The sequence below is a fragment of the Hippoglossus stenolepis genome, chromosome 3 (genome assembly GCF_022539355.2).
Source record: "Hippoglossus stenolepis isolate QCI-W04-F060 chromosome 3, HSTE1.2, whole genome shotgun sequence".
In the NCBI taxonomy this organism is placed as follows: Eukaryota; Metazoa; Chordata; class Actinopteri; order Pleuronectiformes; family Pleuronectidae; genus Hippoglossus; species Hippoglossus stenolepis.
Genome location: NC_061485.1, coordinates 12,174,799 through 12,190,594, shown reverse-complemented (window position 1 = coordinate 12,190,594; position 15,796 = coordinate 12,174,799). Strand labels below are relative to the sequence as shown.

Genomic DNA, 15,796 nt, shown 5'->3' with positions numbered 1-15,796 from the left:
CCAACGTGAGCAACGAGCACAGGCAGGTGCTCATGTCGGTCCTCACTGCCTCTGAGGAGGACGGACTGTTGCCCATGGCGGCCGGGCTTGTGCGGCGTTACAGGGAAGCCGGAAGGGCCCCTCCTCGGGTCTTGTACGTAAACCGGGATTGCTGTGCCACCGCCGGACGCTGTAAGGTAAAAAAACAACAAGAACATGTCCACAGGCCACTTTATTATCCCTCGACTCAAACTGAAACAAATGTCTTCTTCTGCTGGTTTTTTCAGGTGGCGGCCCTGTTCGGCGAGTGGGATCAGCTGTTGGTGAGGCTAGACGTGTGGCACCTAATGCAACGCTTCGCGAGGGCTGTCACCGCCGACAGTCACCAGCAGTATGGCCTATTCATGTCACGGCTTTCATTTGCCATGCTTGAGTGGGACGGCTGTGACGTGGCCCGCCTGAAAGAGGCTAAGCAGTCCAAGGAGGGGAGGGAGCCCACGTCCAGGGAGCTGGCCCGCCACTGCCGCCGCTACACAAGGGGTGTGGCGGAGACGGAGCTGCTGGTTCAGGAGGTGCTAGACTCCTTCTCTGAGGTGACCGACACCATGAGCGTCCCGCTCTTCGAACGTGCCAAGATGGAGGAGGTTTGGAGCACGCTGCGTCACCATCTCCGCTGCATTCAGGACCCGCCGGGAGTGGAGCTGTATGCGAAGAAAGGGGAGGTGACCAGGGGGGGTGTCAAGCTCCCCGTCTACCGCTGTGCCCGAGGCACCAGTTCCCTCGAGTGGTTCCACCACCACCTGTGCACGTTCGTTCCAGGTGAGTGTCTCAGAATGAGCCAGTTCATTTGTGTGTGTGCGTGCGTGCGTAACTAATGTTCTCCATCCCCTGTCTGTCCCATCACAGGCACGTCTGCCAATGCCCTCCACTTCCAGGTGTACCTGCTGGAGGGCCTGGTGAGGTGGAACGAGGACTGTGCTAGAGTTGCAGTGGAGAGCGATGCCCGACGTTCGACGCTGCGTTGCTACAGCGCCCAGCTGCAGAGAGGCCTCTCCCAGCTCACCCAACAGTTCTTGGGGATGACGCTGGTAGAGAATTACACCCAGCCTGGGGAGTACACAGGTATAATACAAACAGCTGTATTATATAACACATGTATATATATATACACTGTATAACACATATATATGACATGTGTAATGTGCTTAGGCTTTCACAGGCCAAATGTAGAAACCACATTTCCTTTTTTTTCTTCTTTTTTTTTTATGTAGGGGAGCTCATCGGGTTGGAGTACCTCTACTCCCAGACAGGCGCCGCTGCTCTGCAGCTGGATGTGGGCCGAGATCATGATGCTCTGGATGGCACGGATGGGCTGGAAGAGGACTGGGAAGAGGTGGAGTATGAGGGCTTTGAAGAGGAGCTGCATCGGGTCAGCCCCGTAGCTCAGCTGCCCCACCCAGTGCAGACCGCTGTTCCCACACAGCCTTATCATCCACCCGCAGTGGAGGAGGAGGAGGTAAGCAACGTCAAGTCTGACGATGGACTTGAAGGGGCTGTGCGTATTGAATACTTGACCTCTGTAGTACCTCTGTCTATTGCAGGAGGTACGGGGTCCAGATGGACACAGAGGCTACCAGCATGCCGTCCATCTAGCCCATGCCCTCGTAGAGCTGCGTCACCATGCCTTCGTTACGCAGCGGCAGGTGAGGGAGATAGTGAGTCTTTGGCAGAAGCTGTCAGACAGAGACAAGGCGCCTATCTCCTTCCCCCAGCGCCGCTGCTCCAAAACTGCCCACACGCCTGGAGTGGACAGCGTGACAAGGTAAGTGTAGCGTGTACAATTCAAACTCAGCTTATAGTCTTTTTTCAATATTGTTCTATTTTTATATTTTATTTTCTCCACAGCAAATTCCTTGTATGTGATTGTGCTCCAAGTGACTCCAGTCTTTAACGCAGGACACGTCTTTCTCCTCCTCTCTCTCTGTGTGTACAGTTCGTATCTCGGGCAGGGCGCGGGAGCGGCACAGTTTCCATATGCCAACCGGATGCTCGAGGCCATCTTTTTGGAGCTGAGCCACATACACCATGAGGGCTGTACCATCGCCGGGGTCCCGATGAACCGCTGGGGGGCTGTCGAGAGGGCCTATTCTGTCATCAGAGACAATCTGTACAACAGGCGGGACCTCTTGGCAGCTGCCCCCATCCAACTCCCAGAGGTCAACAACCGGACCCTTCTGCAGTGGTGAGCGCCTTTTGTGTGAGTGCGTGTGATTTGAAGAATGTTCATACTGGACAGAAGATGATAATAATCAATATCATTGAATTCACTTCCGTCAGGCACAACAAGAGGAGCAAGGCGATGATGACGGCCATGGAGCGTGCAGTGGTGCCGGGGCCCAGTGCTCAGCAGACAGCAGCAGAGCTGCGTTCTCCAGCCAGGGCTCTGCTGCAGGAGCCTTTGCGGCCTGACCAGCCTCTCACACTCTCTCTCCCTGAGGACGCCTCTGGTCAGGCTGTCACACACAGTGTAGCCCTGGCACCTGCGCTGTACAAATTCATCACCACCACTGCAGCCTCCTCCTCCACACCGACCACCCCTCGTGCCTCCACCTCTGCTGCCCCCCCTGCCACCTCCACCTCTGCTGCCCCCCCTGCCACCTCCACCTCTGCTGCCCCCTGCCACCTCTACCTCTGCTGCACCCCCAGCCGCTTCCACCTCTGCTGCCCCCTGCCACCTCCACCTCTGCTGCCCCCTGCCACCTCCACCTCTGCTGCCCCCCCTGCCACCTCCACCTCTGCTGCACCCCCAGCCGCCTCCACCTCTGCCCCTGCCGTGCCCCGATCCACCGCCTGGCAGAGGAAGGTCCGTGAGGAAGAGCAGCGGCGGGCCAAGGAGATGGGCATTCCCATGAAGAGCAGAAAACCCTTCGAACATTACCTCTGTAAGCGCTGTGGCCAGCCAAAGACCAGAGAATATGGTCACAGTCGCTACAGAAGAGAGCACTTCTGCTCCCGTGCCGAGGGCTGCTCGGTGGAGGACTGGCTGGCAGAGAAACGGGCCCAAGAGGCCAAACAGAGGGAGAGACAACAGGTCAGTTACCTGATGTTATGCACAGTGACTGACACGCTTCCCACATCATTGTCATTAACCATGTTGTTCATCTTGTTGTCTGCAGGCTGAAGCTGCCCATGCTTCTCAAACCCCGTCCAGCCAGACACAGAGCCAGCAGGTAGGACAAGAAATACAGGGAAAAAACAGCACAGTCAAAGTTTGGGAGTATCAAAATATCAATGAAATGCTAATGTGTGTACATCAATGAATCTGCTATTGTATAACTACAGGTGGCATTTTTTCCTTTTCAAAAACACTGAACAAACAGAAATGACAGGTCTTGACAAAAGATGCATTCAGTTCATAGAGGAGACATTTAACCCCCAGTTACTCAGGAAATATAAACAAAACTGATTAAATTAGAAATGTCTGTCTGTCTCTCTCTCAGACACACACACACACACACAAGCTACGCAAACAGACACCTCTCTGCATCAGATCAAAAAGACCTGGCCAACCCTTTGTGTGTGTTTTGTTCATATCCTGTATGTTTCTTGAACTGGAATGACAGTCGCTTTACTTTTTATTCAGGAGAAGGAGCAGAGGGAGAAGAAGGACAACGACTGATCTCTTTTTGTGTTGTTGGTGGTGGCGTTTTTTTTAATAAAAAGCCTTTTTTTGCACTTTACACTCTTCTCAGACTTCTCATTTAACATGTTGCACATGTGTTATGATTTGTCATCATATGCACCTCAAGGCTCCAGTGAGTGTGTAAGATGTAGGTGAAAGGAAGGTATTGGCAGCAATTGATTATCAAATAATTCTAGTGATGTTGTCACTAGTGTGTTATCATCTCAATTGTACAAAAGGGTTGTTCCCTTTATATCTAAATACTTTATATTTACACCAGACTGGGTCCTCCCTCTTACGGTTTAATATCTTGCTTTATTTGTGTCTTTCATTGCTAGTTATATCCATCACATGAATGAATGCTGACACAGGGAGAGAGAGAGAGTGGGCGTGCGCTCCTCCTGTGTTTACATCCGGTCGGCCCCTTCAGGGACCATTGACCCTCAGGACACTTAGTACACTGGTTGTCGTCTGTGAGTCAGAGAGGACAGCAGGAAGTTAGTGTGATGAACAGGCACACCTCTGAGAAATAAAATCAAACCATGAATGATGAACTGAACTGAAAAAAGCCTCTTGGATGAGATGTGACACGTTTCACAACATATACACCAGTAGCCAGAGAGAGAGAGAGAGAGAGAGTGGGCGTGCGCTACTCCTGTGTTCACATCCGGCCGGCCGCAGTTTAATAATTTGAGCTTCTTACATCGTTAATCTTAAGCAGACCGTACTGAATCCGTCATTCATGTGTAAAATAAAAAATGCAGAATGACTTATTTGTTTGTCACATAAAACTTGACTAGAATAGACCGTCATAGAGAGAACCTGAGGCTGATGTCCACCACTTACTTTCTAAGCTGAAGTGAAGTGATTATGATCTGATGAACTTTGAAGTAATACACTTTTATTTATATAATGTAAAGGTCTGTGAAGGAGTTAGCCTGGCACATGTAGGACTTTACATATCTGTGTATTTGTGTTGAGTTTTCCTCGAGGTGACTCAGACAGCCTGCACCTGTGGATGTCCAACATGAGACAGAACTGGAATCCAACAAGGCTGAACACTGAGAGTCATCACTTCAACACTGACTCCAGGTACAGACCTGTTTTCATAACTTACAAACAATCAAAGCAAAGTATTGCACATAATACATAGTGCATTAAATTATATATGCAATACTATTAATGTGGAAGAACTCCATACTGTACATTCATTGTCTTGGTAGTGCACTGTTTAATCCACAACCATATTCAAATACATAGTTGAATATTCACAGAATATAAGGACACAAACTTTGAGTAGAAGTAACACTTACTTTGCATTAATGCCATACTTTTATGTTTCCTGTCATTTTATTAGGGACGGATGAGCCTGAAGGACACAGCTGTGCTGATCGTGTTCTGCCTCTTATGGCAAAGAAGAACAATAAGACACTGGGTTTTTATCTCAAGTGTATCAACTCCGAAAGTAAAAGATGAACATTGTTGGGATAACAGTGTTCTTATTTTAAAACCAACCATTATGAATATAGAAATTGACTCAGTATTATCCATGACACTGATGAAGCTTGTGCAGGTCGTCCTCATGTTGACCAGCCTGAAGCTGCCGATCTCCACCTTGTTGCTGCTGCCACAGTGGATGCTGAGGTCATTGGGTGCTGCAGTGCTTCATGTAATGAGAAATCACTATGTTACATCTGTAGGATAACATGGAACAAAGGAGCAACACCTCAGATTAGAGACAGTCTCTAAATACTTTTTGGGCCTTTTGACACGTGTAATATCAGCTGTGTTAAGCAGCCAAGACTGGTACTTATAGTTTATTCTATGTTCCACAGGTGGAAGCACCACAGATCATCTCAGCAAGAACTGATGTAGTGAAAGAAATAAACATTGTACAAATATATAAAATGTCTTTCTACCTCATCTGTAATATTCAAGGTGATAATCTCTCACAGTGTTGTTGATAACAGTCCACATCAAGTCCCTCGACTTCTCTCAGTGTGAAAACAGATAAATATATAATAAATATGAGAACTGTTCACAACAGTGGTGTGTGGAGATTAATATCATATCTAAACTGTCACTACACATCTGCACCGAGTCTAATTCACTGTGATTCCTTAACAGGCTAAAAAAACACTTGAGGCATGTAAGCATATGTAGTAGGATTATGATAATAGATAAATCAACTTCTCTCTCTGAAGTCTTAACCTATTCCTCATGCGCAAATTATTGTGAATAATATCAAGGGCACTTGTATGTATAGTAATGTATATATAATATAAGATAATGTTTAAGAATTTACATTTAATGTCAATGAACTGCATATGACAACTTTAAGTGTAGCACTGTTAATTTTATACTGAGTGAGCGTTGGCAAACTGTCAAATGCTAAATAATGTGGCTAGCTATGCTTGCTAGTATTTTATCTAGTAAAATAAAATGGCTACCAGCAACGATACCTATTTAACACATCACTTCAATAAACAATGACATGTTTTTTAACAAAAACAAGCTTTAATAAGAAGAATTATACTAATAAGAATACTAATAGGCTTCCAATGTCACGTATGATTAGTGTACAAATGCTCTGCATGCAGAATGAACACGGGGAACAGTGGCTTTCCTACTTATACTGTCCAACTAGTCCACTGATTTCCCAAATTGATTCGACTCCGATTAACAAGGTTTCTATTCGATATCCGGTTTATTTATTTTTTGTGACCGGTTTATAACCACCATCGAGTCAGGAACAACATTCCCCCCCTCCCTAACCTGGGGAGGGGGGGAATGTTGAAACACACAGTCCTCTCAGAAGGGGGTGGATCTCTCGGGCTCTCGCCTGCAGACTGGCACGGATGTGCGAGGTGGAGGCCCCGCGCCCGGGGCGGGGCGAGGGCCAGGCGGCCGCAGAGTACTTTCGGGACGCACTGTGGAGCCCTTTGGGCATTGTCGATCTCGGTCTATTTTTCCCGAATATCACCTTTGGAGAATGGAACGAAGCGTCCAAAGGGGGCCGGCGCCGCTCACGCGTCACACGGCGCAGAGGCACCGCGTCACGCAGGTCACAGGGCTCCTACGCAAATGAGCCACGCGGCCCGACGCCGGATGTCAACACGGGAGAGCGGCCTCTCCCTAACACCTCCCTCCCTCCCTCCCTCCTCAGCATCAGCATCCCTGACGGCAGAGAAACCGTTATTCGACTGCAGACGTAAAGCACCAATAAAGACATGGAGGAGATATATTAAGCCCTTATGTTCAACTCTGTGATGGGCATAGATAAAGCACAATATTAACCTGTAGATATTATAGATTATATATATATATATATATATATATTTATATTTATGTATGTATAGTAGCATAAACTAATACAGCTGTAATGCAACTACATCCCTTGCACCTACATTTTACTGGAGGCTGTATGATGACAAATGAGCAGTCTGAGAAGAGTGTAAAGAAATAAGTGTTTTTATTGCTAAACAATAAACATAAAAACAAGAACGCACAACACACACACGGAAGCTCTGGTGTCGTGTCGTCACGTCATCGGCGTCATTCTCCCTCTCCCTCTCCTTCTCCTTCTCCCTCTCCCTCTCCCTCTCCTTCTCCCTCTCCTGCTCCTGCTCCTTCTCCTTCTCCTTCTCCTTCTCCAGGTCCTTGCCTTTGCAGCCTTCTCTCCTCCGCGCCTTCTTTGCCTCCTGTGCTTCCTCCTGAATAACGAGAGACAGTGAGTGAGTGGGAGAAACACAGGATATGAGGAACAGACAGAAAGGAACAAGGCAAATACTCAAACACACCTCCTTCTCCCTGGCCGATGCCCGCCTGCCACAGGTCCAGGCTAATGCCCTCGCATGGCACAGTAGGACACCTTTCCTGTGCGCAGGTTCAGCTGGCTGTGCCCATAGTCTTTCGGCAGGATGGCCACAGCACTGGCAGATGCGCACTTTGGACACCTTCCGGGCTTCCCTGTCCCTCCTCTTCCTCCCGCTCGTGTGCCTTTTTCAGCCGCCACTTGGTGGTTCGCGGGATACGCACGGCGTCCGCACGCGTATGCAGCCACTCCTGGAGTCTTCCCGCCCGGGCCTTCCGCGGTCGAGCAGTAAAGTCCCCGCCGTAGGCGTGGCCCGTGTCCAGGGCGGAGATCGCCGCAGATTTCGCAGTGTCGCTGCGGATGCAGGTTCTCGCTACGCCGGGCCTGGGACAGGATCTTGTGGTCTTTCTCTGCCCTCTTCTGCCTCCGGTACAGAGTGCACCGAGTGGGACCCTTGCGCTTCCTGTCGCGGTGGAGGAACACGAGGGTCAGAGGGGAGGGGACGGCGCGAGGACGACAATGACTTCTTCATGCTGCACAGGAAGGGTGAAACAAAAGCAAAGTCAAGGAACAGTACAGTGAGACGGACGGACGGACAGAGAGAGACACTCACGTTGCAAGCACAAGTGGTCGACTGCAGTTGTTTGCCGTCGACCTGCTGTCCTTGTAGCAGCGGCAGCAGTGGCGGGCAGCTTCCTCTGATGTGATTGGCTGGCTCCCCCCGATTGTCACAAAGACGTCTGATGGCTCGTTCCGGAAATGTCCCCCTGCAGTTCACACCTGGGGCCAGGTGTGTTGGACCCGAGGCTCGTGGTTGGCTGGCTGTGCGCGCATGCATGCGTGCGGGTGTGTCTGTCTGAGAGAGATACACAAAGACAGAGATTTCCATTTCAATGGGTTGACCTTTACTGAGCGACAAAGGATTGAATGTCCCCTACTGTCACGACCTGCCTGTCCTTTCTGGCGTGATCACGTGTTTTTGAAATAGGAACAACTGTGGTTACACGCATTGGTTACACACACTCTCTATCATTTCATTGCTATTTCATACTCACAAAGTGCGCCGCCTACCGCCTTCCCCGCTGGCTCGGTGGTGGCTGACTGGAGGGGTTCTGGGCAGCTTCAGCCTGCAGACAAGGACATGATCAACACGGTTAACGAATGACAATGAGGTGGGAAGCGTGTCAGGCGCCGTGCACGGCAGCAGGCCAACTGACCTGTTTTCGCTCCTTCTCTGCCTGCTCCTCTGCCCTTTTCTCCGCCAGCCAGTCGTCGACCGAGCGGCCCTCGGCACGGGAGCAGAAGTGCAGCGCTCTGTAGCGACTGTGGCCGTATTCCCGTGTCTTTGGCTGGCCACAGCGCTTGCAGGTAAAGTGTTCGCAGCGCTTTCGGGTCTTGGTAGGAAGGCCCATCTCCCTGGCCCGCCGCTGCTCTTCCTCCCGGACCTTCCTCTGCCAGGCGGTGGATCTGGGCACGGCGGGGCGGGGGGCAGCAGAGGCAGCTGAGGTGGAGGCGACGGCGGCGTGGGCGGCCGAGGTGGAGGCGACGGCGGCGTGGCGAGTGGGCGGCGGCGTGGCGGCCGAGGCGGAGCGGCGCGCGCGGCGGCGACGTGGGCGCGGCGAGCGGCAGGCGTGGAGGCGCCCCGTGGGCACCGGCGTGGAGGCTACGGCGCGGGCTGCAGAGGCGTGGGCTGCGGAGGCGGGGATGTTAAAGAGTGGCGGTGCCAGGGCCCTCTGCGTGTGACAGCCTGGCCAGACGCGTCCTCTGGGAGGGAGAGCGCGAGGCCGCTCAGGCTGCAGAGGCTCCTGCAGCAGAGCCCTGGCTGGAGGAAGCGGTTCTGCTGCCGTCTGCTGCGCGCTGGCCCCGGCATCCCCTGGCACACCGTGTCCACCATCGTCCGCTTGCTCCTTTTGTGGTGCCTGACGGAAGGGAACAGAATGATATTGATGACGAGCGTCTTCCTGCCATTATGCATTCCACATTGCAGGGAAAGGCCGCCCGCTCACCACAGCAGCAGGGTCCGTTGGTTGACCTCGAGGAGTTGGATGGGGCTGCTCTGGACAGCTCGCGACTGCTGTAATAGCTTTCCGGAGTCGCGAGTAGTCCCTCCTGACAGCACCCCAGCGGTTCACCCGGACGAGTGCGGCCCTCCTGGTGTACGCTGCACAGCTCCAAGAAGATGGCCTCCATCAACCTGCTGGCATCCGGGAACTGTGCAGCACCCGCGCCCTGCCCGAGATACGAACTGCGCGCGCACGCGCAGAGGGGTTAGCACCATACATAATAACAAAGGAGAAGAATATGACCGAAATGTAAAGCGCATTTACCGCGTCACGCTGTCCACGCTGGGCGTGTGGGTGGTCTTGGAGCTGCGGGTCTTGAAACGGCCCTTGGTCAGCCGCTTCTGGTGGCGCGGGGGGAAGGAGATAGGGGCCTTGTCCCGGTCTGACAGCTTCTGCCAGAGACCACCTATCTGCCTAACCTGCTCCTGCGTGACGTAGAGGTGCTCGCGCAGCTCCGCCAACGCCTGGGCCAGATGGACGGCGTGCTGGTAGCCACCGTGTCCGTCTGGGCCAAGTACGTCCTGCAACAGACAGAGGTCAAGCATTTAATAGACGCGCCGCAGCATATGGCCCCTCCCTCGGCTGACTTGACTAGGCTTACCTCCTCCTCCTCCTCCTCCTCCTCCACCACCACAACGGCCGGGCGATGAGGCATGTCACGCAATATGGCGTGTATCCCGGGCAGCTCCTCTTGGAAGCCCTCATCCTCGTCCTCCTCCTCCTCCTCCTCCTCCTCGTCCTCCTCGTCCCACTCTTCTTCCATCCCGTCTGCCACGTCGGGATCACGGGCCATTGCTTCGCGCAGAGCCCCGTCGCCTGTCTGGGAGTACAGGTACTCGACCCCGATGAGCTCCCTGAGTTAAACAGAAAAGAAGAGAAATGTGGTTTCTGGGCCCCGCAGCGCATTACGCCTACGTTATGTACACACCTGTGTACTCCCAGGCTGTGTGAAATTCTCCACCAACGTCTTCCCCATGAATTTCTGGCTCAGCCTGCGGACCGCTCAGCAGCTGGGCGCTGTAGCAGCGTGCGGTGGGCGCGGCTCACCCGCCACTGCAGCTCGGGCGCCTCATTCCACTCACCAGGCCCTCCAGCAGGTAGACCTGGAAGTGGAGGGCGTTGGCAGACGTGCCTGTGAGGGGAGGGAGACAGACGTTAGTCACTCACTCAGTCAGTCAGTGGTGCTGGCTCGTTCTGACAAACACACTCACCGGGTGAAACGGCACAGGTGGAGGTGGAATGACTCAGGGAAGTGGACCCGCGGGCGCAGCGGTAGACGGGGAGCACCACGCCGCCCGGGTCAACTGCCCCTTCTTGGCATACAGCTCCACTCCCGGCGGGTCCTGTATGCAGCGGAGATGGCGCTGCGTGCTCCAGATGTCCTCCATCTTGGGCCGGTCGATGAGAGGGACACCCACGTTGTCGGTGGCCTCCCACATGGTGTCCAGCAGCTCCTGAATGAGACGCGCCGTCTCCTCCCGCCCTGGTGCGTCGGCGGCAGTGACGGGCCAGCTCTCTGGACGTGGGATCCAGGCGGGACTGCTTGGCCTCTTGCAGGCGGGTCACGTCGCCGCCGTCCCACTCAAAGATGGCAAACGAGAGGCGAGACATGAATACTCCGTACAGCGGGTGGCTGTCGGTGGTCACGCCCCTGGCGAAGCGACGCATCAGATGCCACACGTCCAGGCGCACCACCAGCTGCTCCCACTCGCCGAACATTGCCGCCGTCTGACAAGAATAGAAAGTCATCGGTCACGTGCCTTGTTGTTGTTTGTGTTGCTGTGTGATTTACCTTGCAGCGTCCGACTGTGGAACAGCAGTCCGGTCCACGTACAGGACCGAGGAGGGCCTTGCCGGCTGCGCTGTAACGCCGCATCAGCCCCGCCGCCATGGGCAACAGCCCGTCCCCTCGGACTCGGTGAGCACCGACATGAGCACCTGCCCTGCTCGTTGCCCACGTTGACACCCAGGCGGCCGTCCCGGCAGCCTCGCCCGCCAGCTTCTTTGTCATCTGAAAGGAGAACCAGAGTCAGGTGTCTTTCTCACTTATAATACCATGTAGTCGCTCATGTCTTATTTATGCTGTGTGTATTTGCATTCACAAGCTCGCCTTCTTGGTGGAGTCCATTTTCAGGATGTCCCCAAAGACGGACGTGACCCTGGCTTTGGTCTCCTCCAGACGAGGGCCTCCCGCGTACACGGAAATAAGCCAGGGCACGTTGGGGACTGGCTGCATCGGCGGCACCGTCACCAGCCGCGGAGGCACGCCAGGCACGTGGAGCTGCTCGTGGACCGACAAGTGCGCAGGGTCCGCACCAGCCAGTCCTGGTGTGCTGCTCCACCAGAGCGGCACGGAGGCGAGACGCGCTGTTGCCCAGAGTGCGCGCCTTCATCATCCCCACCACCCTCTTGTCGCAAGACAACCTGCAAAAGCACAAGAGGGGACGACTGTCAGCTAAGAAACACAAACACACACACACACACACAGGCTTTAACAGTGCAGCTTACTTGTATGTCAGGACAGCTGGGAACAGAGCCTGGTGAGCCAGGTCCAGCTGACCAACGATGTCTTGGGCCCAGGCAGCGTACTTCGCTACAGGAACCGCCACATTCCAGGTACTCTGTGCCCATGTAGTACCATCCGTCGATGTCCAGCACGCGACGGACGGTCCTGTAGAGGCCCGCACCGGTCAGTTGCCGCCCGCAGTTGGGGCACGCCAGCTTGTAGGCCCACATCTTGTAGCGCCCACAGGAAGAAGCGGCAGTGGAAGAAGGCCTGGGCAGAGGGGATCTGCGTGTACAGGAGCCGGGCTCCTGGAGGGGCCCCACGAGGCGCAGCTTGCTGGTGAGGACGGGCTGCTTGCCCGGGCCGCTGGTGAACAGAGCCTGGCCCACCCAGTTGTGCTGTTCCAGCGGCAGCGTCTGCCTCAGCCCTTGGGCAGAAGCTGCACAGACAATATAGAGACATATCCAGATTAAAGTCAAGCCGCAGACGATGTTGACAAACACGCACTAGTCTGCACACGTGTCGCGCGTTTACCTGTGCGCTGGTGACCAGCAGCGGGGATGACGCTCATCCGGTGCAGCGGCCACAGGGCGGTGGACCGAGGCACCAGGGTACAGCCCGGGAGGGTCCAGGCAGGGAGGGTCCAGGCCGGGAGGGCCAGCCAGGAGGGTCCAGCCCTGGTGGGTCCAGCCCTGGTGGGTCCAGCCAGGGTGGGTCCAGCCGGGAGGGTCCAGCCGGTGGGTCCTGCCGGAAACTGTAAAATACACACTCAAGTTGTCACACTGACATACATAGATAGATATATATATATAGTAACAACGATGTTTACAGTCAAAAACACTCACGCAGAGTGTCAACCTCCATGGCAGCGGCGAAGACCACGTCGTCAGACAACTCTGACGTAGGGGCCGCAGATGCCGCACCTGCGTTTGTGCAGAGGAGAAAAATGCATGTGCCTCTTGATATGTGAACACACTACGCATTAGCTACAGACAAATTGACAGACATACAGGCAGGCAGGCAGGCGGGCAGGCATGCATGCAGGCAGGCAGGCGACAGACAGACAGACAGACAGACAGGCTGACCAGAGGCTGTCAGCAGGCAGGCAGGCCGCAGGCAGGCAGGGCCAGGCAGGCAGGCTGGCAGGCAGGCAGGCAGGCAGGCAGGCAGGCAGGCGGTCGGTCAGGCAGGCGGCAGCCTTACGGAGCCGTGATGATCTCTGCTGAGCTGAAGCAGCAGCCGATGGCCCTGCTGCTCGCCTCTTTGTCCCGGCCCAGTATGTAGACCTTTGCAGTGTGCATCAGCGACCCCACGTTCACCTCCTTGTGCGTAGCCACTGCACGTAGCTGCAGACAGGAAAAGGAACAAAGTCGCATGTCAACACCTGTCACATCCAATCGTCAACTGCACCTGCGGACGCAATACTTACGTTTGACAGTCGGTGCTGGTGGCCTCGTACATGGCTCGGAGCGACATGTGGGCGTGCGCTCGAACCCCACCAACGCCTGGTCCGTGGCCCGCACGGACACAGACCCTCACGCATCCGACGCCACTGGATCAACTGCCCCATCTCCGGGAACAGTTTAGCGTAGAGGCCAGGGCGTCCTTATGCGCGAGGCGACTGGGAGGTGTCCCGGCTTCCCTCTCCTGCATGTGGGACACCAGGATCCCACAGGCGTAGCCCGTCGTGGCTGAGGAGCCACTTGAACGTTTGACCCCGGTACTGGCCAAACTGGAGCTGGCTCTCGCTGTACACCAGCTGCCAGCACTCGGGTCTCCTCCGGCCTGGAGGATGCGGGCCTTGGCCTCCTCCTCACCAACTCTGGTCTCTTGACAGCACATGCCACGGTGGCCCTGCGGTTGGCTGTGGAGACCGCCAGCGCAGCAGCTGAGGCCTTGAGGTCAGCGTGTTGCTGGAAGGCAAGACACGGAAAGTGGGACGGTATTCCATTCTGAAAAGACATTAAGCAGACAGGCAGCAACGTCAGACAGGCACAAAAGACAGTAGCAGCACACAAAACAGTCAAACACAAAGCATAGGAAAACAACCAGTCCTTATTCTACAGTACATGCATCATGATGATGATGATGATGATGATGAAACAGTACAGTAGCAGGATGTTACATGGCGCTGGGTTAAACGGCACACTGTACACGGATAACATCCCGGGGAAGAGGCACTTTCCCGGCGGAAAATGGCCGTTTGAGTCCGCGACACATCAGCGGTGTGAAGGCACATTCTGCCCGGCAACACAGCCCTTTCCCGGCGGGAAAGAACGTCGCGCCACGAGCACATCACCGTACTATACGGACACTATTCGCCGTGCAAAACGACATTTTCCCGCAGGAAAAGTACATCCACCCGCGACGCCATCAGCGCACTTTACCAACATTACTCGCCGTGGAAAACAACCTTTTCCCGCGGACAAAGACATCTACCCCCGACGACGCAGCGTGGTGAAGTTAGCTTACGCGACGGACATTATTCACCGTGAAAACTACCTTGTCCCGGCGGAAAAGTACATGGCGACGGAGCCGATAGCAGCGTTGTGAAGTCACAATGTACACCCGTGAAACACAGCCTTTTCGGGGGGCAGGCACGGCGGTGACATGACCATGACCTTACTGTCCATGCCTCATTGAACCGTGACGCACGACAGAAACAGGCAAAAAGAACATTAAACATGCACATGGATCGCTACTCACGTCTCGCTTGGTTGTTTCACTTTATTCTCCCGTTAGGTGTGTCTCGTAGGAAGTTCACCGGCAGAATGACAGGGACTCCGCCCCACACTCTGGAGGCGGCAGCCAGCCAATCCGAGAGCAGCGGTTCTAACATTCCGGCCAATGAAACGTTGCGAGAATTGGCCATCTCCGAAAATTAAGGACACGAGGAGGTGGGGCTTGAAGGACTCTAGGACTCGAAGCAGAGTAAATCCCGACCGCTGGGCGCAAGGATGACGCAAATTCGTGAAGCGTTCTCATTTGTCTTGATTTTGTCTGATTTGTCTTGATTTGTCCTGATTTTGTCCTAAATTTCATTTGTCACACAGGAGAAGGGAACTGCAGGTGACGGGCTCCTCTGTGGTGGACCAACAGCATCACAGCCACCGAACTGGCCCGAAGCAGACGCTGGGTGGCGAATGGCTCCGTCTCTAGGATAAATAACTACAAGAGGAACATGTAGAAGCTGTTCATCAAGATTACAAACATTGAAGAATAGAATTATGATTCAAACAATAGGAAGTTTATAATAATAACTCATGAAGCTGAGTAAGAGACACAATCAAACAACAGTTGTAAAGTAATTATTATCTCAATTACAAATATGATGTGATCATAATATTGAGAACAGACATTCATAACTGTAACCTTTTTACAAATACAGGACTACACATTTAAAATGATAATCAATCATATATCATTCACACACACACGCTCACGCACACAGTCACGAGGTGCTTCAATGTGCAGGACCAGAAGTAAGTCAATACTGAATCTGCCAATCAAGTTTGTTTCATTTGCTCCGTCAGAATTTCCTGATTTCTGAATGTCTACTTGGACATAGGTCTGAGTTTTAGTATTTTAGCGAGCGACCTCACACACTAAGTTCCGTTTTTGGTGCTGCCTCCAAGTTCACCGGCAGAATGAACAAGCTCCCCGCCCCACACACTCGAGCTCGGCAGCCAGCCAATCAGAGAGCAGTGGTCCTAACATCCCGGCCAATCGAACGTTGCGAGAATTCGGTCATC

The 15,796-nt window shown here is 53.7% G+C and overlaps 1 protein-coding gene across 1 annotated transcript; it reads left to right on the top strand.

Moving 5' to 3' along the window:
- Nucleotides 1-1,490: 1,490 nt before the first annotated feature.
- Nucleotides 1,491-3,680, top strand: LOC118104652 (myc-associated zinc finger protein). Its single transcript, XM_047339309.1, has 5 exons — nt 1,491-1,801; nt 1,973-2,221; nt 2,317-3,070; nt 3,156-3,209; nt 3,623-3,680. Exons 2-5 carry the CDS (start codon nt 2,025-2,027, stop codon nt 3,656-3,658), a joined length of 1,041 nt encoding a protein of 346 aa, XP_047195265.1. The 5' UTR covers nt 1,491-1,801; nt 1,973-2,024; the 3' UTR covers nt 3,659-3,680.
- Nucleotides 3,681-15,796: the final 12,116 nt, after the last annotated feature.

What these genes read in the sequence shown, in the direction of transcription:
- LOC118104652 (XM_047339309.1), top strand. Translation starts at nt 2,025, where the DNA reads ATGCTCGAGGCCATCTTTTTGGAGCTGAGCCACATACACCATGAGGGC. An exon ending in AACCGGACCCTTCTGCAGTG is followed by an intron (nt 2,222 to 2,316) that starts GTGAGCGCCTTT and finishes CACTTCCGTCAG; the next exon opens with GCACAACAAGAGGAGCAAGG. An exon ending in GCCAGACACAGAGCCAGCAG is followed by an intron (nt 3,210 to 3,622) that starts GTAGGACAAGAA and finishes CTTTTTATTCAG; the next exon opens with GAGAAGGAGCAGAGGGAGAA.